The sequence below is a fragment of the Hakea prostrata genome, chromosome 10 (assembly GCF_041222555.1).
Source record: "Hakea prostrata isolate BN-2017 chromosome 10, UWA_Hpros_2, whole genome shotgun sequence".
NCBI lineage: Eukaryota > Viridiplantae > Streptophyta > Magnoliopsida > Proteales > Proteaceae > Hakea > Hakea prostrata.
In genome coordinates, this window is record NC_142609.1 from 842,152 (window position 1) to 866,313 (window position 24,162).

Sequence of the window (24,162 nt, forward strand, 5' to 3'; positions counted from 1 at the left end):
CAAGTCTCCTACCTTGCCCATCTTAAAGATTGAGATTATATAGTGGTTACTTAGGGGCGACCCCCTCCGTCGATTTCACCCATTGAGTTGAAGAGTGGAGCGAATTGTCTTTAGAAGCACGTTCATTTTCTTAGTGGGGCTAATGGATCCATTACTCCATCATCTACTTCCCCACGTTTCGGAGTGGGTATGATGGGTGGTTATTTCTAACTGACTTAGCATTAGACGTTCTCTCATTGGGCAAGCCTATCCCGAGTGAATATTGAGGGATCCTTTAGGGAAAAACTCTCCAACTCCTTGAGGGGATGTTTTTGGTTCTTCAATTCCTCGAAAGGGTGTAAAGGATTTTTTACAAAGGGTTCTCCAATTCCCCGATTGGGTGTAATGGATTATTCCTAGAGGGTTCTCCAACTCCCCAAGGGGTGTAAAGGTTTCTTCATGAGGAGCTCTCGGGTTGCCTACCCTCCACAACAATACACGTAAGCGAGTCCAAATCCTCTAACCACATGAAGAGAACAAATTTCAATCTGCGTATGTCCAACCTAACCTGAAACATTTAAAAAAATACATAACAATCTAAGTCTTCTTACTTTCTTTTTAATAACGTGAATTTTGTTTTTAAATTGAGCATCTGTCAAACATCTAACCACATAGATTGAAAATTTTCTTCTTCAAATAAACAAAGGATCCAAATTTTATATCAAGCAAATACAAAAATAATAAATATATTTGCTACACTTTTTAGATGGCATAACATATACGGATGAACATAAAATAATTATCACAGTATAAGTGGAACCTTTTCTTCCTAATTAACAATACCCCCATGATTGTGGTATCCAATTCTTTCAAATATTCCTTTGAAAAATCATTTAAATATAACCTAACATATCATCCATCTTTTTGCAAATGAGTTTTTTCCCATACCTCCAAAGGTGTCTAGAACCCAGAAAGGTAATCCATTATAGAGTGGATCAAAAAGAGACTAATATCTTCAAAGGTGTGTGTGGCACTGTGGTGTCTCCTTAACTAATGGGAGCATATTATGGTGGTCCACAACAACGACCACCTTTAAATATGGATAATCATTTTCTAGCCAAAAAAACTTACTTAAATAACCAACACCACATGATATGTCGTCTCATCTGTGTGATGTCCAACACAACACCTACACATACACATACACATACAGAAGAGGAAATTCTAAACCGAATAGCATGAGATTCTTCTTCTTGTCAATTGCTTCGAAATTTCTGTTCAATCACGGGTATATATGCTGATCCGTGAGACTTGACAGAAGAGATATGAACACCCAAAAGAAAATGATGGCATTTGCTAATCAGTGGAGTTTTTTTTTTTTTTCCTTTAAATAATCACTAGAATCTTGAAAAACAACATTTGCCAACTTTAAATTTCACGGGTTCAATATCAGAACTTTAACCTTAATGGACTCTTATTGCGTGAAGTGTTTGCATATAATAGGGTTCAAACTCTGATCAGTCACATGCGATAACAACTTATCAACCATAATGACTCATTTGACATATGATAACAACTTAATATGAATTATACCTAGACTCAAACTCTTCGTATGGTTCAAAATCATCTGAATTCAAATATTTGTAAACCATGTCAGAGACCTTGTAACTCAGTAATTCAAGTCTTCCTAAATTTTGAAACATATAAGCTGCATTTGTTTGCTAGAATAAAGGTGGGTTGGGAAAAAACGGGTGAAAAAATTATTAAGAAAATTGTAGATTTCTTACTTTTCTCTTAAGGGTGGGAAAGTGAGAGAAGAAGCTTGTCTGGTGAAGTGGCAACCCAACTTTCCCACCCCAAGACTTTTTAAAACCCCACATATTTGATGGGATTTTGTGGAAAAGTTTGGAAAAATAAAAAGCGGGACCCACCACTATTACTTTTCCACAAAATCCTATCATTTTCTTTTTTTCTCCCTCACCCCACTATACACGGGGCTCACATGTTTTTTTTTTCCACCCAACTTTTGCAAACAGACGCAGCCATAGGAATTTTTCTTTAAGAAGGGATATAATACATTGTTTCAAAATATAGTAGAAACCTAAATTATAATATAGTTCAGATTGATTATAGCCGAATCACTCTAAAATTTGTGTGTGTGTTCTCTCTCTCTTGTTTGTCTCTATCTCTCCTTCTCTCTCACACACAATTTCAACAATATCAAAGTGTCTATTTTAATAGGTGAACCTTTGAGATACCTATTTTCCTAGCTTAATGACATTTCAGCCATTTTGGTTTTATTTTATTTTATTTTATTATTGGTTTGGGAAAAAAAAGAAAAAGGGATGCAGTAGTAGCAATCTTGCATCCCCTGCTTTACAATGTTAATAGTTTCAAGTTCAACGTATGCAAGCATTAGTTCTGTGAACTACCAGCGAAAACCCTAACCCTAACAACATAGTCCTATCGGAGACCTAACATAGTCCACAGAAGCCGATAGCAATCACATACCCAAATCAAAGAATACAATGCATTGTATCTCTTCACTCATTCTCAAAAGATTGCTATTTTTTTCTTCTTTCTTATTTTTGGTATGGAAGAGCTTGCTAATATTTGCCTTTCAACTTCTGAAGATGCCCTTGGATCTCAAATGATGTGAATGCATACTGTGTGGTGGATAATTAATTGTATTATCTACAGAGAACCTAGAAAAAACAATAAATAGAAAGGTTATTATGCTCATTCAAACCCAGCACCAAGAAGAGAGAATAGATATAAAAAACAAAAATAGTTGAATCCAATGTAGTTGTTAAAAGCTAGAAGTAGTAGAATTGATACCCAGATACATCCAAAGTTGTCTGTTCATTCATCACATGCATGCATGGGCTTAGAAAATGTAAGCACTCGAGTGAGTCCAAGACTAATCTTGTCTTTTGGGGTTGTGGTTGCAGACATGATGAGAAGATAGATTGTGAGATTCAATGGGGGATTTTCATAATTTATTTTCTTCCACCTTTTAATGATAAGCCCCTCAATCTGTAATTACTTCTCTTTGTATTTTGAATCATCAGTTACAAAAATTTCAAAATGCTAAAGAAGCCCTCTGATGATCATTAGAGAATACGAAATCAATCTATACTTTTTATCCAAATACAGATTTGCTAATTAGTCAAAATCACCTCTACAATGAATGATATCCAATAATAACCATTCGAGGGTATTGATCAACCCGGCACTTTCCGGTTTGAGTTAACGGCAATAGTTTAACGGCGTTACATAATCTGAACATGACCGTTACGATGATCTCTACCGCACGCTTTGGTATTAATGAAAGTATATGACCAGCAATTCTGACGACTGACGTCTGTGTCGCCTCTCTCCCCTTCTTCAAATCATCCAAATGACGAAGATACCCTCGATCACGTCATTGACGGGTTCGGACTGGTCCAATTTAGGTTCAAAATCAGCCGAAGCAAATCCGGTCCAAATTCTTGGTTGTTGGAAACAAAAAAAAAAATGGAAGTACTTTGTTCGAAGAGGGGGTTCACGTGTTGGACAAGGGACTTTTCCGTAATCCTGACATACTTGTCATTTCATTATTTCAAATGGGGGAGGGGCAAAATGGGCAAAGAAAAATAAGCTCGAGGGTCGATGAGGGCTTTCAAAATAAACGACAAACCAATGTGTGGTGCTGATCACAAACCACTCGTTTCCCCACTCTCTTTTCCTTTTCCTTTTCCATTTCCATTTCCATTTTATGATTTTTGTGTTTTTGTTTTCTTTTGATCAGCCTCTCCGATTCTCTCGTCTCGTGTGTAAATGGAAATAAAGGCGTGAAAGTAGAGAAGAAAGGGAGAGAGAGAGAGAGAAAGGGAGGGGAAGGGGGGGAGAGTGCAGAGGAGTGGAGTGGAAAGCAGAGCGTCGGCGGTTTCAGTGGTTCTTTTTGGGTGTGGAAACTAAGACGACGGTGGACACAACACAACCCTTTCTTCTTCTTCTTCTTCTTCTTCTTGAGCAGAGAGTGAGAGAGAGAGAACCAAAGAAGTGGGCTGCGTAGGATAAGCAGTAGTGTAGTGCTGGACATGGTTTGCTAGTGCCCAGATAGTGAGTGGGTTCTTCTTCCTTTCTCAGGAGAGACTGGAAGTGGGTGCGTAGGATAAGCAGCAGATAAGTGGGGAAATACCGATTCTTGTGGTTTTTCCCCCTATTTTTTTGTTTTTCTGAGTGGGGAAAGACTGAAACACCACCTCTGTTTGTTGGTGGTGAGGACAGAGGGTGTGGTTGGTGTTTTCTAGGCCTACACTATGGCAGTGGAGTTTACCGGAAGGAACAGGAAGGTGGGTGTTGGGAGAATGCTGCTTTTCATTTACTTGATGGCCTTGATCCCATTCTCATCTGCTGCTTCAGGGATGCGCATTTCCCGTCAAAAGTTGGAAGTGCAGAAGCACTTGAAACGCCTGAACAAGCCCGCTGTGAAGAGCATCAAGGTTCATGATCACTCTGCTATGTAGCTATTTTTAATTTTTTGGGATTTTTTTTTTCAGTGGGACTTTTCTCTCTTCTTCCTTTCCATGTACATTAGTTAGAAAATCCTTTTTGCATATTTGTGGTAATGATTATAGATTTTCTAATGGTATGTAAATTTTGTTTCTCTATTATGATAGAGCCCAGATGGAGATATCATAGATTGTGTCCATGTTTCTCATCAACCGGCTTTTGATCATCCTTTTCTGCGAAACCACACAATTCAGGTCTGTTTTTTGTGCTCTTTGTTTCTGGGTTTGGTTGTTTTCTTTTTTAATTTACTCCTCATCCACGCCTCTGGAGTTTGAATCTAATTGTCATATATCTATTTTCATTTTTCTTGGTTTTTAGACGAGACCTAGCTTTCATCCAGAAGGACTTTTCGATGGGAACAAGGCCACTGCAAATACCAGAAAAGGTTCAGACCCTATGACCCAGCTGTGGCACATAAATGGAAGATGCCCAGAAAATACCATACCGATCAGAAGAACAAAGAAAGATGACATTCTCCGAGCAAGCTCAGTCAAAAGGTTTGGAAGGAAGAAGCACAGAGCCATCCCCCAGCCCAGGTCTGGGGATCCTGACCTGGTTAATGAAAGTGGTCATCAGGTAAAGAGAGGATCAAAAGATTGGCAAAGAAAAATAATTAAGGCTAACAAGCTTTTTTGGCTACTTTCTTGCTTTCCTGTGTGTGTTCTTAATTATACTTATCTTAATTTTTTTCACTTTTCTTTTGAGTGACCAGCATGCGATAGCCTATGTTGAAGGAGACAAGTATTACGGAGCAAAGGCAACCATAAACGTTTGGGAACCCAAGATCCAGCAACCTAATGAGTTCAGCTTGTCTCAGATCTGGATCTTAGGTGGTTCCTTTGGTCAAGATCTCAACAGCATTGAAGCTGGTTGGCAGGTATTATTTCTCTGTAATTTGTTAAAAACGTTTGCGTTGTAAAAGGGGTTCAAGAGACCTCTTATGGATTCTCTGTTCGCTGATATTTTTCGTCTCTATTTCTACCAAATGCAGGTTAGCCCAGATCTATACGGAGACAACAACACGAGACTGTTCACCTACTGGACTGTATGTCATTATTTTCTTTTCAATCTTATGTGTTTCTATTATCTTCTTCCTTTAGCTCACCGTGTTTCTGCGTTTTATTTGTTCAGAGTGATGCTTATCAGGCCACGGGTTGCTACAACCTGCTCTGCTCTGGCTTTATTCAGATCAACAGTCAAATAGCAATGGGTGCAAGCATCTTTCCTGTGTCTGGCTATCATGGCTCCCAATATGACATCAGTATACTTGTTTGGAAGGTAAATATACCAGGAATCCAATTGCTCAGTATCAACACTTAAAAGAAATTTGATGCATGATGAAAGTAAAATAAAATGCGAGGACCCTTTCTTTTTGCGGTTAAAATAATCCAAGGATCCACATTAGTTTTTTAAAAATTATTGCAGTAAAGCTGCAAAGATTCTCTGACATTTGTTCATGCATGCTTGTTCATTTGTTTGAATCTGTTGAATAATTGAGAGATATGCCTGCTGGTCTGGCAGCCATGACCAAACCCGGTTAGATGCATACGCCTGCCATGTTGCAGAGCAGAGTGTGTTGAAACTTTTAAGAAGATATACTGAGGTCCCCTGCTCACATGCCAAGTTTCCTCTCAAACAGAGTTGGTTATTTGGCTAACCAGGTTGGGTTCAGTCACTGCAGATCCTATGGATTTTGGGACCGATTGATTCTGGCAGGGACTCATGGAACCCCATTCCCAGTTTGAATTCGTCAAGATGAGCTGCATGGGTATACATGGATTGATGCATTTGCTGGAATATTTTGCCTTGAATCTGTGAGTTCATTTATTCTCTTATGGCATTGTAGGACCCAAAAGAAGGGAACTGGTGGATGCAATTTGGGAGTGACTATGTATTAGGCTACTGGCCTTCCTTCCTCTTCTCATACTTGGCAGATAGTGCTTCCATGATAGAGTGGGGAGGAGAGGTTGTAAACTCTGAACCAAATGGTGAGCACACAGCAACTCAGATGGGCAGTGGACATTTCCCTGAAGAAGGCTTTGGCAAGGCAAGCTATTTCAGGAATATTCAGGTTGTGGATGCATCCAACAATTTGAAAGTTCCTAAAGGGATTGGAACCTTCACTGAACAATCCAATTGTTATGATGTCCAAAATGGCAACAATGGTGATTGGGGCCACTATTTCTACTATGGTGGTCCTGGAAGAAACCCAAATTGCGCATGAAGGACAACAGCAACTCTCTCTATCTTAACCCCCATGTAATATCCAATGTAACTTATATCACACATCCTTCTACCTCTTAGGTTAGAACAGTAACATGTGAATCTTTCCTTTTGCTTTGTATTGGGAAGTTTTGACCCTTAGTTTCCAATTGCCCTAAGAAGTTAGGGAGTTTCTATAGCCCATAAAAAAGTTAGGGAGTGGGTCAAGTTTCTAAAGCCGAGGAGAAACAGGCCTTTGTCTCTTAGTTTTCTTTGTATGTGTTTTCTTCTCTCTGGAGTGGTTTGTGGAATGATGAATCAAGATTTGATGTTAGAGATGATGTAAATCCAACACTCAAGATTTTCAAATTCTGGAGAAAAGGATAAATGCCTTTTGTAAGCATCAAACATTTGAGGGAATTTTGGGTGGGGCCTGTTTGGAAAGATGTATTATTCAGCTGGTTTGCATGTGAGTGGGAATGAATGGCATTATTTTAAAAGTGGATGCTTATTTCATTTTAACGATATTGGTAAGTCTAAGAACCAAGTTCTCTTCTTCCACTATGGTGAAGAGAATCTCTTTAGCCCTGGCAAGGAAAGCTTTTGTTACAGTTCAAGAATTTACTCATTTTAAGAATTAATTCTTTGCCCAGAATTGACAGGACGATGGAATGCACTCACTTTTCATGGGAAAAACTTAAATTAAGACTAACAGAAGAATTATGACATTGTCATCACTTGTATGTTTGAGTTATAAAGCAGTGTTTGATCAAAACAATTGGTGTTTTATTGATCAGGCTAAGGAATCTGTTGCCCAATTAGCAGACCTTAGATCATAAACAAAGAGCAAGAAGAAAAGATATTTATTTCAACTGTAAATACAGACAGCTCGATTCAGTGATAATGATGTCTAAATTCAAACTCAGACTCATGGATCCTACTTGGAAATATGGTTGGGGAACTCTCAGAAATTTTAAGAAAATCAATTCTCTAGAGGCATGAGGTCCCCATCGTCCATCCCTCAATTGATAGAACCTGTAAGCTAGCTCCAACTAAAACTATATATTATAATCATAAATAGATTAAATCAGTCTTTTTATGGTTAGGGTACCTAGCATCAGTCATGATTCATGAATAACTAGTCAAAACATAAAGTCGTGTTTAAGGACTTTCTGTTGAATTCAGCCAAAAATTAAGTTGGAAAAACTCTTGTTAGTTTTAACTCTAAACAAATAAGTTGCAAAAGCTCTTGCTGGTTGACGATTCAGACTTCTGTTGGAGGTGTTTTTTTGGATATTATCATTGATCTTCTTCTACTAGCCTTCAATTACTTATAGATATAATATAATCTCTTTTCATTTTCTTTTATAATTTATGATAGGATGTTCTTATTTCATGAGAAGAGAAGAAATCCTACGAAGGCCTCTGTGTAGTTCTTCCTACCGGAAAAGAACAAATTAATAAAGCCTTTGAAGGGTTTCCTGCCAATGGAAAAACCTTGTTAATATTTTGCAAAGGTGATGCTGGAGTTATTCCATTAGGTTTTGGTAGTTGCATAAGCTAATGTTTCTTGAATGTTGACCCATTTATATCGAGTCAAATCTATTTAACAGAGAAGAAAATATCCAGAGTCTCTGGATCTGCATATCTTCAATTCGATTTCTCTTTCTTTCTAATCATAATGGAAGGAGTTCAGGACGACCGGATTAAGCTCAACGTTGGTGGCAAATTGTTCGAGACGACGCTTTCAACGATCCGAGCAGGCGGCAGCGATTCACTCCTCTCAGCCCTAACAGCACGGGACAACGACGGCGGCGACGACGAAGATCCAATCTTTATAGACCGAGATCCCGAAATCTTCTCCGTCCTCTTATCCCTTCTCCGCTCCAATCGCCTCCCTGCCTCTGCCGCTCGCTCTTTCTCCAAGCAAGAACTTGTCGATGAAGCCATCTACTACGGCATCGAATCACGCCTCAGGTACGCCATGACTCCGCCTCCTTTACTCGGCATCGACGCTTCTCTTGTTTCCACCATCCGCCCCGCAGCCGACGGCATCCCTTCCTCCTTCACTGCCTCTGCCGGCGATGGCTCCGTCTGGATCGCTCACGGAGGTCAGATCTCTGCCTACGATTGGAACCTCGCTCACTCCGCTACCCTACGAAGTCATCTCGACAACATCACTTCCGTCCGCCGCGTCTGGTCTGAGGTGGCCGCCGTCGGATCCAACACCGCCTCTGGTCTCCACTTCTACGACTTCAACCACGGTTCCCGAGTTGGATCGGTCCAGTGGACGGACTCAACCGATCCTAGGATATACAGAGCCACGGTAAGCGCCATCGCCGACTCTCCAAACTCCGTCTTCGCATCCTTCGAATGTCGACACAAGGAGAACTGCGTCCTCTCTGTTGACAAGTCAACGCTCCAGGTGACATCGGAAATCGGTCGTCAGCATGGGAGCTCCGCCAAGGTGATGGTCCCTGGGAAGCTAACGTGGCTGAGAGATCCCGGGCTGCTGGTTGGAAGCGCCGTGAGCAGCGGCGCGTTTGGATTTGCAGGTTACGTCAGAATTTGGGATCTGAAATCGGAGAAGGTGGTTTGGGAAACGAGCGAACCCGGTTCGGGCCGGAGCAGCAGGTTTGGTGACGCGTTTGCTGACGTGGACGCCGACGAATCGGCCCTGTTCAAGGTTTGCTCGAAATCGGGCGACGTAGGGGTCGCCGATCTACGGAAGCTAGGAGAGGATCCCTGGGTTTACTTGGAGGACAAAAACCCTAGTTGGATGACAGCCGGCGCCGGAGCTGGAGCTGGAGCTGGGGTTGGGAGTAGCGTCATACACTGTTACAGGAAGCAAGTGTTTGTTGGGAAGGAAGCAGGGTTAGAGGTGTGGTCACAAGTGGAGGAGAAAAAGAAGGAGAAGGAGAGGAACAGCAGAGGAGTAAGAGTAATTGGGTGAGAGAAGGAGGGATGTATAGAAGGAATTATGTTGATAAAGCTGAAGATGCAGAGAGAGGGGTTATCAAGAGAATGGAAGGTGGTGGAGAGAGACTCTTCGTTAGCAGAGAAGGTGTTGAGGGCATTGAGGTATGGGAGACTTCTCATTCTTCTTCTGCTGCCATTCAGGTCTTGACGTTGTGAAGCAGATCATTACCACTGTCATCCCATCCCATCACAATTCACAAGCAGCATAATTATGTTATGTATAGAGTTCTGTAACATATACCATTTTTGGCCAAGGCTGCAAGGGTTCCAATTTTTCCAATAGGCGTATGTAAAATGACACGAAAATTTTCGAGCTATTGTTTGTTGGGGTCCACTATTCATAAGCCCACGGGCCTAGTTGGAAAGGCCATCGGGTTCAGCTCACAGGCTAAACCCGTAAGTCTTACTAGTTTAACCATTAGGCCCATGGGCCTAGTTTGCAAGGCTCATGTGTTATAATCCCTTGGATCAATTATCTGTATGGTTTTACATTGGTGGGGGAAAACTAAATATTTCAGGTTTACTTTCTAGAAATATTTGGCACCCTTGTAAATATCTATCTATCTATATTCTTGTAAAAATCCAGAATCCTAATGTTAGAAATCTCTATATAAGGTTTACAGAAAATTTTCCACCATTTTATGAATGACACTCAAATAAATGCTAGTATTTTTTTTTCTTCTCCTTTTTTAACACTAAATACCAATATCTTACAGAAAATATCTTCTACTATAAAATGCTAGATGGAAGTGGTCCGATTTGGACTTGAGCAGTGCACCAAACTAGTGAACTATAGTGCCAATACAAGCTTTGTTCTTCCAAACTCTTGTGCAATCTTATTATTTTACATCGAAATGAACAATATCTTAGACTCTTGGGTTAAAATACGATGGTTTATAATGACAAAATTGCTCTGAGGTACGTCTAAAAGAATTCATACCCCAATTTGCGTAACTCAAATGTCACACAATTAAGAGACTAAAGTCAGATTTACTAGTACTTGTATCCATGAAGAATTATAACACTATCGGTTGATGCCTCCAAAATTTCATCAGCTAACCAAAAATATCAATTCTGAATTTACCAAAACTTCCAGCAGCCTAAACGGTGCTTATATCCTTATACCCAAGCCACTTTTTTGTAATGTTGGATTATTAGTGTTGTATTCATGACTTGTTTTTAATCTTTTGATTTCTGCTAATTAGATAGTCCTTTTAACAATTTCTTGGGCAAAATGACATGTAAATTAGACTTTTTAGAGAAGCTTTAGCCGTAATCCCTTAATCTGACTAATACTTTGAATCCATGAAAATTGCGTAGTCTTTGGACTGTATCGTTCAAGAATTTAACTGAAAATTAGGCTTGTAAACTGAACATCAATCCGAATCCGATTAGCATCCGCTCCCGAATTCGGCAAAAATAGAGAAGGCATCCGCAACCACGGATATCCGAAATAATCCGACCGATAAAATATCCGATTATTGATTGATAATTGTACTTTTTACATTTTTTATTAAAAATTTATAATTTCCTATTACCGAATACGGCTAACCGAATCGGATTATCATCTATTTTTAAAGAAAAAAATGTTAAATACTTTACTATATCCGGATTATTATCCGATAAGCAATTATCCGAATCCGAATCCGAATCCGGTTGCTTAGCGGACGGATACGGATATTTTCCGGAAAGAAAATTTTCGGATACGGATACCCTTAAACCAATTCGAATGCGAAGGAGGCGGATTTCGGTTATCCATTTACAGGTCTCTGAAAATCAATTGAACTCATTTGAATGAAATATCAATGACCCTCATGCAGGTAACTACCCTTTGGATAAGTTTTATTTTTGTCACCTTTTAACTTCCTTTTAGTTGCTTAACCCAAAAAAAAAACTTGCTTTTAGTGAAAAAAAAAAAGAAAAAAAAAATCCACGGGTCCATATAAGTTGGATTTGATGTAAAGAAATGAAATTAAAAAACGGCGGGGAAGATGAGTTTGGTAAGAGTAACAGCTTTCGCTCATGAATGCCTTAATAGTACAGATTTCCTCCCCGTTGACCATTCAATAGAAAAAGCCCTACTCCGATTCTCCTCCTCCTCTTCAGTCTTCCTCCGGCAATGGCATCAACAACTATTCCTGCTGCTCAGGTAAATTATTCTTTCAATTAATCTAAATGTAACTGCGGCGTTCTCGTCGATGATTTACCGTCTTCCTTATTTTGAACTTTCTCTTGTTTCCACTGTTAAGTCTCGGGGCGTCAGTAGCGATGACGACGTTTCGGAAATGATCCGAACTCATCAGGTGAATTTTGGCTTTTATTCATTTGAATTGGATTACTCATGAAATAAGAGTTGATGTCCTTGAGTTTGCTTTTAATCCGAATTTCACCTGGTGTCGGTCACAGAAAGCTGCTGCTCGGCTGCCTCCGATTGAAGAAGTTCGGACAGTTCTTGATCGCAGTGTCCGGGGTGTCCTGTCAACTTTTTCTCAGGTACACGCTAATTATTCTTATGAATTCATATTGTTTAGTCATTGCAAATCGAATTTGGACGAAAGGGGGCTTCTTCGTCAATTGGCATAAACCAGTTTTGGGTATTGATGCGTCTGCCGTAGTATTTGAATCTCACAAAGAAATTACCGTAGGGAAGGTTGCATGCTGAAGCCTCCCATGGTGTGTTAATGAAGATGGATTTTAAAAAAATCACTAGCTCAGCATTAGTATTTACTTAGACCATGTGGCATTTGTTCGGAATGACTTGAAAGACTAATTTGCACACCAGAAAGCTCCGTGACCTGAAAGTTGGCCATGCAATGATGTCAATAACTTCTAATAGTCAGAAGCCAGTCTTTGATGCCTTTCATGAGATGCTGAACAAAATAAAGAGCGCTTGAACTCCAGCGAGCCTTGGAAATATTTGTTTACTCTCTATTTTGCTCCGAAACAAAATCCGCCACATGACAAGATTGCTGAAATTGTTTCTTTGAAGCTGGAAAGCATCATTTTTACATTGTAATAATCTTATTAAGTGCTTGAAATAGTTACACAAACTTTATGAACAAGTGCAACTGACAACAATAATAGTCACTTGATCCCCCTCATTGGAACTTTGTGGAGATCAACTTTGTTTGTCAAATAGTGTGACATTGTAGAGGTTGTATAAGATGCATTTCTCACCTTGATGATATTGAGCTAATTCAGTCCTGAAACTGTGAAAAACCCCAGCCTTCTCTTTTATCTCTTTGAAAACATCTGTTGTAGGTTTTTCTTGAGTGCTAGAGAAGTAACAAATAATAAATAATTTAATGCCTAACTTACACCTTAGGTGCATATTCATTATGGAAAGATCATTTGGGTGTTTGAACTTTGAAAATTGGCATTGAAGGTGCCTTTTTAGTTAGTCCTAATCCAAAATGATGCAACCTCTGCTTGTGCAAAAGCCTTTGGCACCAGGGTCTCACCCAAAATAATATAAACTATCAAATTACTCCTATTCACAACTCCATCATTACCTCAACCTGCCACACTGCTACCCCACCCCGTGTCAAGCTGGCCTCCGTGGTCTATGCCCCTACCTGTCACTCTGGGCATGCCCAAAATCCCCAGCATCAAGTTGGCCTGCATGGTCTATGCCCCAAGCAGCAGCGCTAGAAGCGCTAGGGAGGGGGAGTTAAGATGGAGTTGAGACCTTAGGAATTCGCATCAGTTTAGAGTAGGACTAACTAAAATGGCACCTCAAATGCCCATTTTCGAAGATTGGGGATCACCCTAATTTAGTTGAAGAAATTGAATAAGCTCTTTAATTTCTGTTTGGAAAACCTCACACAGATATATGGTGAGTGAGTTCATTGCTGGCTCTCTCTGCTAGAAGAATCGTGTATTGTGTAGAGAACATGGAGCTTAAGTGTGAAGTTGCAATGATAAAGTGTTTTCTTGTCATCTCATAGAATATCATTTCAGTTCAGGATTGACTTACAAGAAACATCCCTTTCATTTGCAGAGGTATGAGGGATATACTTCAGGCTCCATGGTTGACTTTGCATGTGATCAAGATGGATTTCCAATATTAGCTATCAGCAACCTGGCAGTTCATAAAAAGGTTTGTCTTGGGTTTCAAATCTCCTTCTCTTCCTAGTGATGGTGAAAGATATATGAACATGCTCATCTTTTACCCCTGGAAAAATGCTTGAATGAGCACATTTGATTGTTTTAACTCTACAAAATGTCATAATGCCTGATGGAGGTAGTGAAAGTCATTATTAAATGTGTCCTTGTAATCTCCTTTTTTTTTTTTTTTTTTTTTTTTTTGGGGGGGGGGGGGGGTTATGTTTTGCATTGATGTCTGGATGGGGTTAAAGGTGCCACTGTCTAGACCTTCATATATTCTTCTTCATAGTGGTCATGAGTGTTTATTCATTTGTGTTATAACTAATTTTCTTGAATATTACAAATGCCAGAACTTTCAATAATGCTTACAGCCTTTCATTTTACTTTGTTTGACATTTTGTTGTTTCCTGAAGGCTTTAATGGTTGTCTGAAATCTTACTGGCACTTGCAGGATCTACTAGCTAATCCTAGATGCTCAATGCTTGTAGCAAAGGATCCAGAGGACACGACTGATTTAGTAATAACCCTACACGGTGATGCCACTGATGTAGGTTCCATTTTCTTTGGGGTTCTACAGAATTCCAAATGAATTATTGTATATATCAATAATATTATGTTTAATTTTCTTAGATTTGGTATATGAATTGTCATTGTCATTAAAGCTTATGTCTTTGCTTTTAAAAATGGCAGATGCTTAGTTTTTTTACTGTTGGTTTTCCACTAGGTTACTGAACAAGACAGGGAAGCTGTCCGTGCTGCATACTTGAAAAGGCACCCTAGTGCATTCTGGGTGATTTCCTCATCTTCTCTAGGTTTCTATGTTAATCTCTTACCACTGATAATTTTGCTGCTTTTGGTGGACTAATAAATACAGCTTCTACAATTTGAAGGTTGACTCTGGAGACTTTCAATTTATGCGCATTGAACCAAAGGTTGTCTGCTATGTATCTGGTGCTGCAAATGCTCTATTGGGATCCGGAGGTATTTACCGGGTTTAGGATTTTGGGAATTTCCTATTACACAACAGCTAGTTTTTTTCAGAAAACAGTCTCTCATATATTCCATGATTTTAAAGGCCAATTTACTCATCATTGTTCAATACTTCAACATGATTGTCCCATCTTTTCACCAAAAAGGAAAAAAACATGATTGTCCCATCAATAATATTTTGGCACCCAAGGATTTAAATCTTCCATCACCCTATTTTAAGGTTTTGCCACTTGGTTTTTTAGTTTATCATTAAGAAAACCATTAATTGATTAAATTATTAAATAATGCATACTGCATAACCTTACCCCTGATTTCATAAAAAATGGAATGAAGACTAGCATTATTTTAAGAAGGACCAGTCCCTTATTAATCCGCTAGCCCCCGTATTAAATTTTGTACAGAATAATATGGTTGCAAAATGATTGTGGCCTATCACATGAATACTATTGATTATCTCCCTTAATAAATTTTATACAGAATAGAATGGTGTGTTAAATATCTGAGGCCTACCAGATGAATAATAATCCCTCTTCTCTTGACTGCAGCCATAGAAAGTACTCAGCCACTACTATTCCTGTGTGTTTTCATCCTCATTGATTTGTGCATTTATATATGTTGTCATATAAGTCTTTTTTACAGCAACATTTAGTAGCCAAGAAAAGAAAAGAAAAGAAAACTTTCTTAAAAAAATTGAAGAATTTGAGGGAAGGGAGAAACAAAAAAGAATCATAGCATCATCTTGATTTTTGTCCCATTACATTTTTTTCTTCTTTTTTTTTTGTCTACGAAACGTAGCTTGCACGCCTCTTTTGACTATCTCCAGGATTGATGTGCTGTCTCTTAATGACGTGTCTTTCATTTGTTCCAGAATTTAAGAAAGAAGATTACAGAGTGGCAAAAGTTGATCCCATATCTCAGTTTTCCGTTCCTGTAGCGGTATTAATGAATTTGGGGCTGCCTTCTATCCTTCTCCATTTTTCTATTTTACCCTTCAGTTTCCCTTGCCTGCACTCATCTAACTCCCAATAAATATTGGCAGTTGCATATGAATAAAGATCATGCAGAAGATACAAGGGTTATTGTGCAACATGCAACAGCAATTCAGGTGAAGCTCGGTTGTCTCTCTCATTTCTTTTCCCAGAGGGGGTTAATAGGATATGTTTAGGTACAAGATACAATATGCTACTGGAGGCCCCTTGGAAGTTAGGGGGCTAAACCATCATGGCTTTTGTAGGAGTCAGCACTGTGAACAGGTAGATACCGTGTTGAAGTGTTGAACTCAATGTGCCACTGGACACCTCTATGAAGTTATGGGGCTAAAAAATCATGGCAATTGTGGGAGCCAGCACTCTGGACTGATAGATACTGTGTTGAACTCCCTAATGTATCAGATAATATAGCAAACATCTATTTTCTCTTATTTGATCCATGTTAAAAATCTAATTAAGTTGGATAAGGCTTTGATGACTTCATTGTCATATGCTTATTCTTGAAAACTCAAAATTTGTCCATCTCATTTAGTCTGAAGACTGAGTGAGTGGCTAGTGCTGATGTACTCTTGTTGGCAGACTCGCCAAAGAACAGAAAGAAAAAAGATAATGGCTTTGATAAACTTATTGGGTACATGATTTCTCTATCAGGTTGATTCTGCTTCCATGCTGGATTTGGATAGCCTTGGTTTCAATGTTAAGGTAATTCTGGAGCTTGACCTGCTATGCTTGTTTCTTTGGCTTTTGCATTTTAGCATGGAAAAAATCTCCAATTTTCATCTGGGACAGCCATAGTTTTCTGCAATGTGCATGCTTAGTAATTCAGATTCACCATTAGATGGGTCACAGTTTAGAGACTAACTGTGATACTAATTGTAGAACTTGGATGGCCAGAGCACTCTTAAGAATCTACAATCTTCTAAAATACAACAGGATGGTTAAAATTAAACCGTTTCTAGTGATTTATCTATGTCTAATAATGTCAGACCTACTAGTTATTGGCACTGATCATTCAGAGATGTGACATTTAATTAGGTTTAGCCATCCAGAGTTGTGCTACAAACTTTGTCACAAGATTCAAGATATTTCTTTAGTCATATTACGTGGATTAAACTCTGAAGTATTGGAGTCAAGTTTCGCAGATTAGTCACTAAATTGGGATTCTTTTCCTTAAGTATAGGGTTGAGTTATATACACGTTCACCGTTGATTGCAACGGTTTTCTACTTGTTAGTCCACTAAATTGAGCCAATTTTGCTGGTTTGAACTACTATTTGTGCAATTTAAGTTGTTTCAGGGTATTCTCGTTTAGGCTTAAAGAATTTTTATTTTCCCTTGTTTTAAGAATTTTGTGGGCTGGATTACAACTTTCTATTTCAACTATCTAATCAGCTTAAGTCGCCTGATAGGTTAAGGAGTGGTTAGGCCTGGCCTTTCATTAATTTTGAATCTAAAAAGTACTCAATCATCTCTACCCAAGAGAATACAAATCGAGAAGTTGGTCTTGCACATCCCAAAAAAAACAATCTTCTTCCAGAACTCAAGAAACTCAAATCCATGTACCCAATCATTCCAAACACATGCTGGCATTATCCCCAATTTCTTCACATACCAATCCATCTAAATTGAGACATCCATCCTAAATAACTCCTAAACTTGACAAGAGAACCAATTTTGACTCTTTAATAGGACCATATCAGTGTTACTATGTTTCTTAGTTGGTTGAATTCACATCACTCTCAGAGTTGAAAGAAGATGATGTAAACCCAGTTTTAGGGTCAGGGGTAGTAGTGGAATTTCCCTAAAACTAAGGGCTGCCCAATAATTCCAGCAAAGAGAAAGGTGGCTGTAGAACTTATAGGGTATTCTGTAGCTCTAGAAAATCTGCTGTAATACTTAACAGAGATCTAAATTTTAACAAAAAACTGGAAAACTAGGGTTGGGGGGGGGGGTTCAGCTAGAGACTAGAGGGGCTGCACTTGCTGTTCTGTAATTTCAGAACTTGTGTTTGATGTTCTGGAATGTAGGGTATGGTCTGAATTGAAATAGGTTTAGGTTTCAGCAGTTAGAAAATAATTTGCAAAAAGTTCAAGAGGAAGAAGATGAAGTGGAGGAATTTTTCTGAACTAGGGAAACTAGGTTTAACTGGGAGAATAACAGTAGAACTAAGGCCTAGAGGTAGGTGTGATCCTAGGGAGAGAAAAGGAAAGTTAAAGGTGCTGGGGAAAAGGAAACTACAGGGCATGGGGTTTTGAAGCTGCCACAGGGGGGGTAGGGGAGCTGTAGGGTTAGGGGAGAGGTGGGGGAGGGGCTGGGACTGTTGTAGGCAGTAGGGGAGGGTGATAAGGGTTGGGGGTGGGGAAGGGCTTGAAAGGGTCTGCAATGGAGGGAGGGGGGTTCCTAGACCTTGCGCAAAACAGGGGGAGAGCTGTGAGAGTGATAGGAGGCAAGGAATGTGGGTGGGGGAATTCTGTGCTTACATGGCTGCTGCTGGAGTGACTAAAGGCTTCTTGTTGAATGCTACAAGATTGCTGGAATGAAGAAGAAGAAGCTGGAATCGATGCTAGAATGCTGATCCTTTAACAAAACTTTTCACTCAACCATGGCCCCCTCAACCAGGAAACCATGATCCTCAAACTCAATCAATTTTATTCAATAAATCAGACTTGAAACTTACAAAGAAATAATAGGCTTATTTATCGCCTAGTAAAAGACACTAACGCTATGTGGGAATCCTTAACAAACAAGGATCCCACAACCTAACTTGGACTCTTGATTTGAAATCTAAATAACTAAAGACACATGCTGAAATAAGACTTTAACTTAAATAAGCACATGCCTGAATTCTTTTTTTAATTAAAACTCTAAGGCACATGTACTAAATTTAGGATAACCAAGGACTCAACAACTGATTCATGACAAACTCAATTTAAGAAATGAAACTCAAGTAGGAGTCTAGGACTGAAGCTGGAACTAATTTCAGCAAGTAAAGAGGGCTAAAAATGCCCTAATTACCCTTATTAGGGGTTCAGCCAGCTTATGGGGTTCCTGGAGCCATCCAGGGGGCCTCACTTATGATCAACCGCGTAAGCCGTAGCGCGCAGCGCGTGTACTCTTCCTCTATGAGCGAGACTCCATCCAAATCTGCCACTCGTTGGGCGACGCCTTGGCTTGACCCTTGACTCCACTACCGGAAAGCGCTAACGCCCTTGGGTCCCTTGCGCGGGGATGCCTCTTCCATTAGTGCTGCTTCCTCCGATGCCTCCGCTCGGTCAACCGTCTCTGGAATGTGAATTTTGGTCTAGCACCAACCATTTCGGTTTTAGCTATTCTATTTGTCTATTTTATTTTCATATATTGAAAAATAAAAAAGAAAATAGAATAGGGAATCACTTGGGGTCCATCCTTCCTTTCCAGTGACAGCAAAGTCAGGACTAGCCGGCGAAGAAGCCCAGCCAAACGCCTTGTCTACGAAAGAGCGAGAGAGCAGGAAGCGTTTATGATCGATGACAATCTCGAGCATCCCACAGTTTCAGCTGGGCGGTCCTTGTTTTCACATCAGAAGAAACTAAATAGAATTTGGTCTTGCTTTCTGCCCTCACATTTAACAACCACTTCAAAGAGAAAGATCAACTTGGAAGAAGTGCTGGCCCTTCTTGAGATGGGAAGAAGGTTTGATCCCATATATTTATATCTGTATCACTGTCAAATACAAAATATAATACTTCTATCCAAATGCAGAGGTAGCAACAACCAGCTTTTCAAATCTTTTTCCCTTGCTGAACATGCTTTGATTAAGAACCACTAAAAGACAGTAGTGCATGTCTACCCGTGAGTTGACTCACATATATTATATAAGACCAAGGGAAAATTGCTTGGATCTGCTAGATAAGAAAATAGCAAGCAGGGTTGACTTTATTTCATTCCTAATTGTTTTGTTTTTATTGTTTTCATGTAGTAGGTCTTGGAAATTGTCCCCAAAATCAACGCTTTACACTACTTCATGCAGCCTGACTTTGGGAATTAAAGAAGTTGGGTAGTGCAATTTGTTTAAGTGTCAGACGTAGATATTCTGATAGGATTCCATTTTAAAGCATCTAGTTAACACCTATAATGTTAAAGAATAACTATCAACCCCGTGTTATCCACCTTTCCTCTATGGGTGGATGCAACTTAAATAGTCTTTGTCATGATTTCTCGTCTTATTTGTTAAGTAGCTGATTACTAAACCTCAATAGATATCACATTCTCCTTCTGGATTCAATGGATCAACTCTCCATACTGGCTGGCAAGTATCTTTAGGAATCCCATCAGGTACACTTTGGGAAATACCTTTTAGAAGGGTTCTAGTCTCCACTAGTAAGTCAGTTTGTGCTGAATTGGGCTTCTAAAGTTGATCTTTTAGTCTCCTTTTGATATTTAGGCTGCATTTGTTTTGCTGGAAACATTTTATGGTACTTGTTGAAAACTGATAAAACTTTGTAATATACAAAGAGAAAATGTTTTACCGATGTGCAATACATAAAGTTGGAAAACATCAAACGTTTGAAATTGACGATGTTGCAAACCTTCCCCATTCTTACTCTTGGCACTCATTTGGGAACTCACCCTAGCATATGTGACTGTATTCCTTGCCTTTCAATTATTCATGTTCAAATATGCTCCTTAGTCATGCCCAGCTAAAATATATCCAAATGACAAAAATATTTTTATTACTAGTTTTTAGAAATTTTTTTACATTGAAACAATTGAAGCTATAATGTTGCATACGAATCATGAGTGTTAGAGAAATGGAACTGGTAATTTTATTCAAATTTGTTTTCTGTCATTATTTAAATTATTGATTTGAAGGCATTATTACATATAATATCACATTAAAGAGGATTTATACCTAAATCATTACCTAAATCATGAATTTTGTGAACCATTTTATCTTTAGGAATGAATATAGAACTTATTACCAAAGAAAATGATGACTACAGCCAATCAGCCACCACAAAAAGGGGGAGGAGGAAAGAAAAATCAAACAAAGGCACAAGAAGCCTGAACCTTAAACAGAGGATGTAGAGGTTCAAATGGAAACAGAAGAAATGCCTCAGGAAACAACACTAAGCATCTTACTTGGGATATCAATATAAGCAGAGGGAAGAGCCACTGAGAGCTTGGGTTTAATTTCAAATGAAATGGAATTCCAAATCTGTTGGAGAGACTGAGAGTTGGAGGTTCATTTCTTGATTTACACTCCATCCAAATATGATCCATGGCAGCATTTTATTGCTTCATGTGCTATCATATAACCTGACAATTTCTGTGCAGTTTAGGTGTTTTTGGAATCAGCTCCTATAAACCTGTGCTTTTGAATTCCTTCTAAGTTACACTTCTGAAATTCTTTTTGTCTTTGATATAGGTGGGCTATACCTGTTTGTGATTCTCTTTATTTTCTCCATTTGCTTTTCTTAGCACTGCCTCTGCAATTTGTCTTCTATTTTTTTCTGAAGCTTTCATTTTTATTAGGCTGTTTATCAAGGGAACACATTCAAGCTTCGAATTCCTTTTCCTAGACCAGCGATGGATAGAAAGTAAGTCATTTTACCTTAACTGAATGGGAATGTTTATTACTAACTGAAGGAGACCATGTTTTCTATCAATTTTCTATTTAGTTCTTTGATATTGCTCCATCAAAATCAAAACTGGCCTGCAACATAGTTTATTTGACTTATAGTTTAAATCTCTCATTTGTAAATTTATATGATCCTCCAACATACAGAACATCGTTCTCCACCATGGTCCTTGGGGCTTCCTAGCCATGTGGCTCCCGGTTAAATGCATCACATGTAGGATTCTCTTTGGTCTACAATGTGGTGGTCCGTTTAAGACTTTCTTTTAATGGATTTAGAGGATAGCTTTTTGTTGGATTTCTATGTTTAAACTGTAAGCATGACCTCCCTGCACAATGGATTATTCACATCTTCATTACTTGTTACGTTATGTGGAATAATGATTAGCATTCTTCCCACTTACAGCTACTGTATTTTTTGGGTGAATAAAAATGGATTATGAACAGCAGCTGAAAATGGAAGAATACAAGGAAGGAAATGAGGGAAGGTGTGAGGGGGAAGCCAAAAAGGCTAACAAAGCCCCGGAAGGGACAACAAAGTGATATCTAGACCTCAGGTAACAACAATTAATGTACCTATTCCTTGGGGCATCTATCAGCAGCTTGTGGACAACAATAAAAAGTTTGGAGCATGCATCCCTACAGATGGCCTTAGAGTTCTTGGTTTAGATGTCCATCTGCAGAAGTTCACTCCATCCATATGAGGGATATCACACACCAAATAGGAGATTTCTGACAGTATCAGCAATGGAAGATTCTCTGAAGGTATAGGTGAGCCAACGACACTCAGTCTCTAAGGGTTGGGGACACCTACTCTGGGGCCAGATGGAGGCTTGGAGAAGGAGTGAGCAAAGAAGAGATGGTTGGGTCTTCTGGTTGGGAGTGAAGATGCAGGAGGGAGAAACATGGATAGATCAGCTAATAATAAGGAGGGATTGAGTGGGTAGGCAATAGAAAAGGGCTCACTAGTAGTGAAGGCTTGGTGGGAAATATGGTGTTTGAACCAAACTAGGTTGCTCCAGAAAACCTTAGGGGAGGGGGTGCGGGTGAGGTTTCAGGCAGAGGCCAAGGAAAAGGATCCATAGCTGGGAACTGAAGAATTACAGTTACCGTTTGTGAACACAAAGTGAAGGTGTGGTTATATTGGTTGATCGGTGGTTCATCAATGTTTCAACTATCCACCCAGGAAAATAACAATGAAAAATGGCTATATTTGTTTAGGCCAATTTTTAACACCAAGTGGTTTTGTGTGTGACAAGTCACTTTCTTCCATTGAAGTTTGTCAGCTTAAATGTTTTCTAAACTTACACAATTTATTAAAATGCTAGTTTATTCTCCAATAGCCCTATGAGGTTACCTGCTGATATGATTATCCGTTTGATGATCTAATTTTGTGCTTAATGTGTTTTGACCAAGTCAATGGTTTTCAGCAACGTGCTGTGTGGAGAGGTAGTAGAATTGTAACTAGTACTATTCGACAGTTAATGGTTTTTCTTTCTTGTGAAGTGATGCCTCTTTTGCTTCTGTAGGGATGTAAGGACTCTAGTGGTGGAAATGTTTCATAGTGCTAGAGCCACAAATTAATTATTCCTCAAGGTGAACTATGAGAAGGTACGGATTTTCCTTTTTTTTTTGGCAATATATTCTTTTTCTCAAATGGTTCCCCCCTTTTTTTGGCTGCAACCGTGTTATGTTGTAATATATTTTTCTTTTCTTCTGAGGTTCTATCTTTCCTTTTCATTGTGCAGAAAAACAACTCAGTGTACACATAAATTACTGAGCATGACTCTCAATCCAAATTTTGATATAGAACAACCATCATAGAGTGAAACACTCAATATACTCAATAGAGTTGTATGATAACAACTTGAATTCTTATCCCATTACTGAAGCCGAAGGATTAATTACTCTGATGCTTTGTCAACGGTTACAGGGTTGTTCAGAAACCACCACTCTTTCTGAACCCTTTTGCATGTTACAGTGGATCTTCTATTTAGTTGCAGTATTGTTGCCACAATTGTTTTTCCACGAAGAAGTTGTCATAATATCTGATATGTTCTCCACATTCTTGAAGGTTTGTAATGTAACGATTGCTAGTTTTTTTTTTCTTTCCAGAGGATACAGTTAATCCTTTTCTATATTAATATATGTTAAAATTCTAGGAATATATTGACAATACATTAGGTATTGAAAAACAAATTGTTTTTATATTCAATATGTGTTATATGTTTATTTGCACAAATAGTTTAAAATTCACTCTTAAGTAATAATACCTATAGCTCAGTTTAATTTTATAAAATCCTCTAATATGTCAACAAATACCCACTGTCTTCTAACTTGAAATTTTTTTCCATGCAGGTTCATGTATTATTGAATATGGCGCTTGTAAATAAGCAAAGATGAATATCTTGCTTTGCTGCTTGAAATCATGAAATTGATTGGTTCCAATTCATGTTTGGAACTTGGTGTCTAGTAGTAATGGTTTGCCCTTTCTTTCTTGCATATATAGTATTGTTAATTGTTATTAAGGGTTGGAATGAAGCAGCACTGTTTACCATAAGAAAAAAACATAAAAACTAAAACAAGGAAGCAGCATCAAATTAAAGGCGACGAAATTTCCAGTTAGAGTGGTTTAGAAAGACTAGAACTGACTACTGAGTGCGTTGGTTGTCAAAACGCAAGAACTGAAGAATTTCGAAATGACTCAGATCTGAAAGTCGGATTGTTGTAGAATCTAACATAT

At 38.8% G+C, this 24,162-nt stretch overlaps 3 protein-coding genes across 4 annotated transcripts; all 3 read left to right on the plus strand.

Annotated features, from left to right (window-relative positions):
• Positions 1–3,739: 3,739 nt before the first annotated feature.
• Positions 3,740–7,233, plus strand: LOC149001303 (protein neprosin-like). Its single transcript, XM_089138318.1, has 7 exons — positions 3,740–4,466; positions 4,644–4,730; positions 4,855–5,112; positions 5,249–5,413; positions 5,528–5,581; positions 5,668–5,814; positions 6,383–7,233. The coding sequence occupies exons 1-7, from the start codon at positions 4,284–4,286 to the stop codon at positions 6,758–6,760; spliced, it is 1,272 nt and encodes a 423-aa protein (XP_088994444.1). The 5' UTR covers positions 3,740–4,283; the 3' UTR covers positions 6,761–7,233.
• Positions 7,234–7,493: 260 nt separating this feature from the next.
• On the plus strand, positions 7,494–10,461 carry LOC149001304 (BTB/POZ domain-containing protein). The gene is given in 2 exon segments (XM_089138317.1): positions 7,494–9,641; positions 9,644–10,461. Coding segments are annotated over 2 exon segments (1,452 nt in total). The 5' UTR covers positions 7,494–8,419; the 3' UTR covers positions 9,874–10,461.
• A 1,247-nt stretch (positions 10,462–11,708) lies between these two features.
• LOC149001305 (non-canonical heme oxygenase HOZ, chloroplastic-like) lies at positions 11,709–24,064 on the plus strand. 2 transcript variants are annotated; one of them, XM_089138319.1, is made up of 13 exons: positions 11,709–11,866; positions 11,967–12,020; positions 12,124–12,210; positions 13,718–13,816; positions 14,276–14,371; positions 14,549–14,614; positions 14,715–14,805; positions 15,683–15,750; positions 15,854–15,919; positions 16,455–16,505; positions 21,317–21,381; positions 22,949–23,030; positions 23,778–24,064. In XM_089138319.1, the coding sequence occupies exons 1-12, from the start codon at positions 11,837–11,839 to the stop codon at positions 23,001–23,003; spliced, it is 828 nt and encodes a 275-aa protein (XP_088994445.1). In that variant the 5' UTR covers positions 11,709–11,836; the 3' UTR covers positions 23,004–23,030; positions 23,778–24,064. The 2 variants fall into 2 exon arrangements, with proteins under 2 accessions (XP_088994445.1, XP_088994446.1); XM_089138320.1 differs by lacking the exon at positions 23,778–24,064 and adding an exon at positions 23,168–23,761.
• Positions 24,065–24,162: the final 98 nt, after the last annotated feature.

What these genes read in the sequence shown, in the direction of transcription:
- LOC149001303 (XM_089138318.1), top strand. Translation starts at nt 4,284, where the DNA reads ATGGCAGTGGAGTTTACCGGAAGGAACAGGAAGGTGGGTGTTGGGAGA. An exon ending in TGCGAAACCACACAATTCAG is followed by an intron (nt 4,731 to 4,854) that starts GTCTGTTTTTTG and finishes CTTGGTTTTTAG; the next exon opens with ACGAGACCTAGCTTTCATCC. An exon ending in TCAGTATACTTGTTTGGAAG is followed by an intron (nt 5,815 to 6,382) that starts GTAAATATACCA and finishes ATGGCATTGTAG; the next exon opens with GACCCAAAAGAAGGGAACTG.
- LOC149001305 (XM_089138319.1), top strand. Translation starts at nt 11,837, where the DNA reads ATGGCATCAACAACTATTCCTGCTGCTCAG. An exon ending in AAATGATCCGAACTCATCAG is followed by an intron (nt 12,021 to 12,123) that starts GTGAATTTTGGC and finishes TGTCGGTCACAG; the next exon opens with AAAGCTGCTGCTCGGCTGCC. An exon ending in TACACGGTGATGCCACTGAT is followed by an intron (nt 14,372 to 14,548) that starts GTAGGTTCCATT and finishes GTTTTCCACTAG; the next exon opens with GTTACTGAACAAGACAGGGA.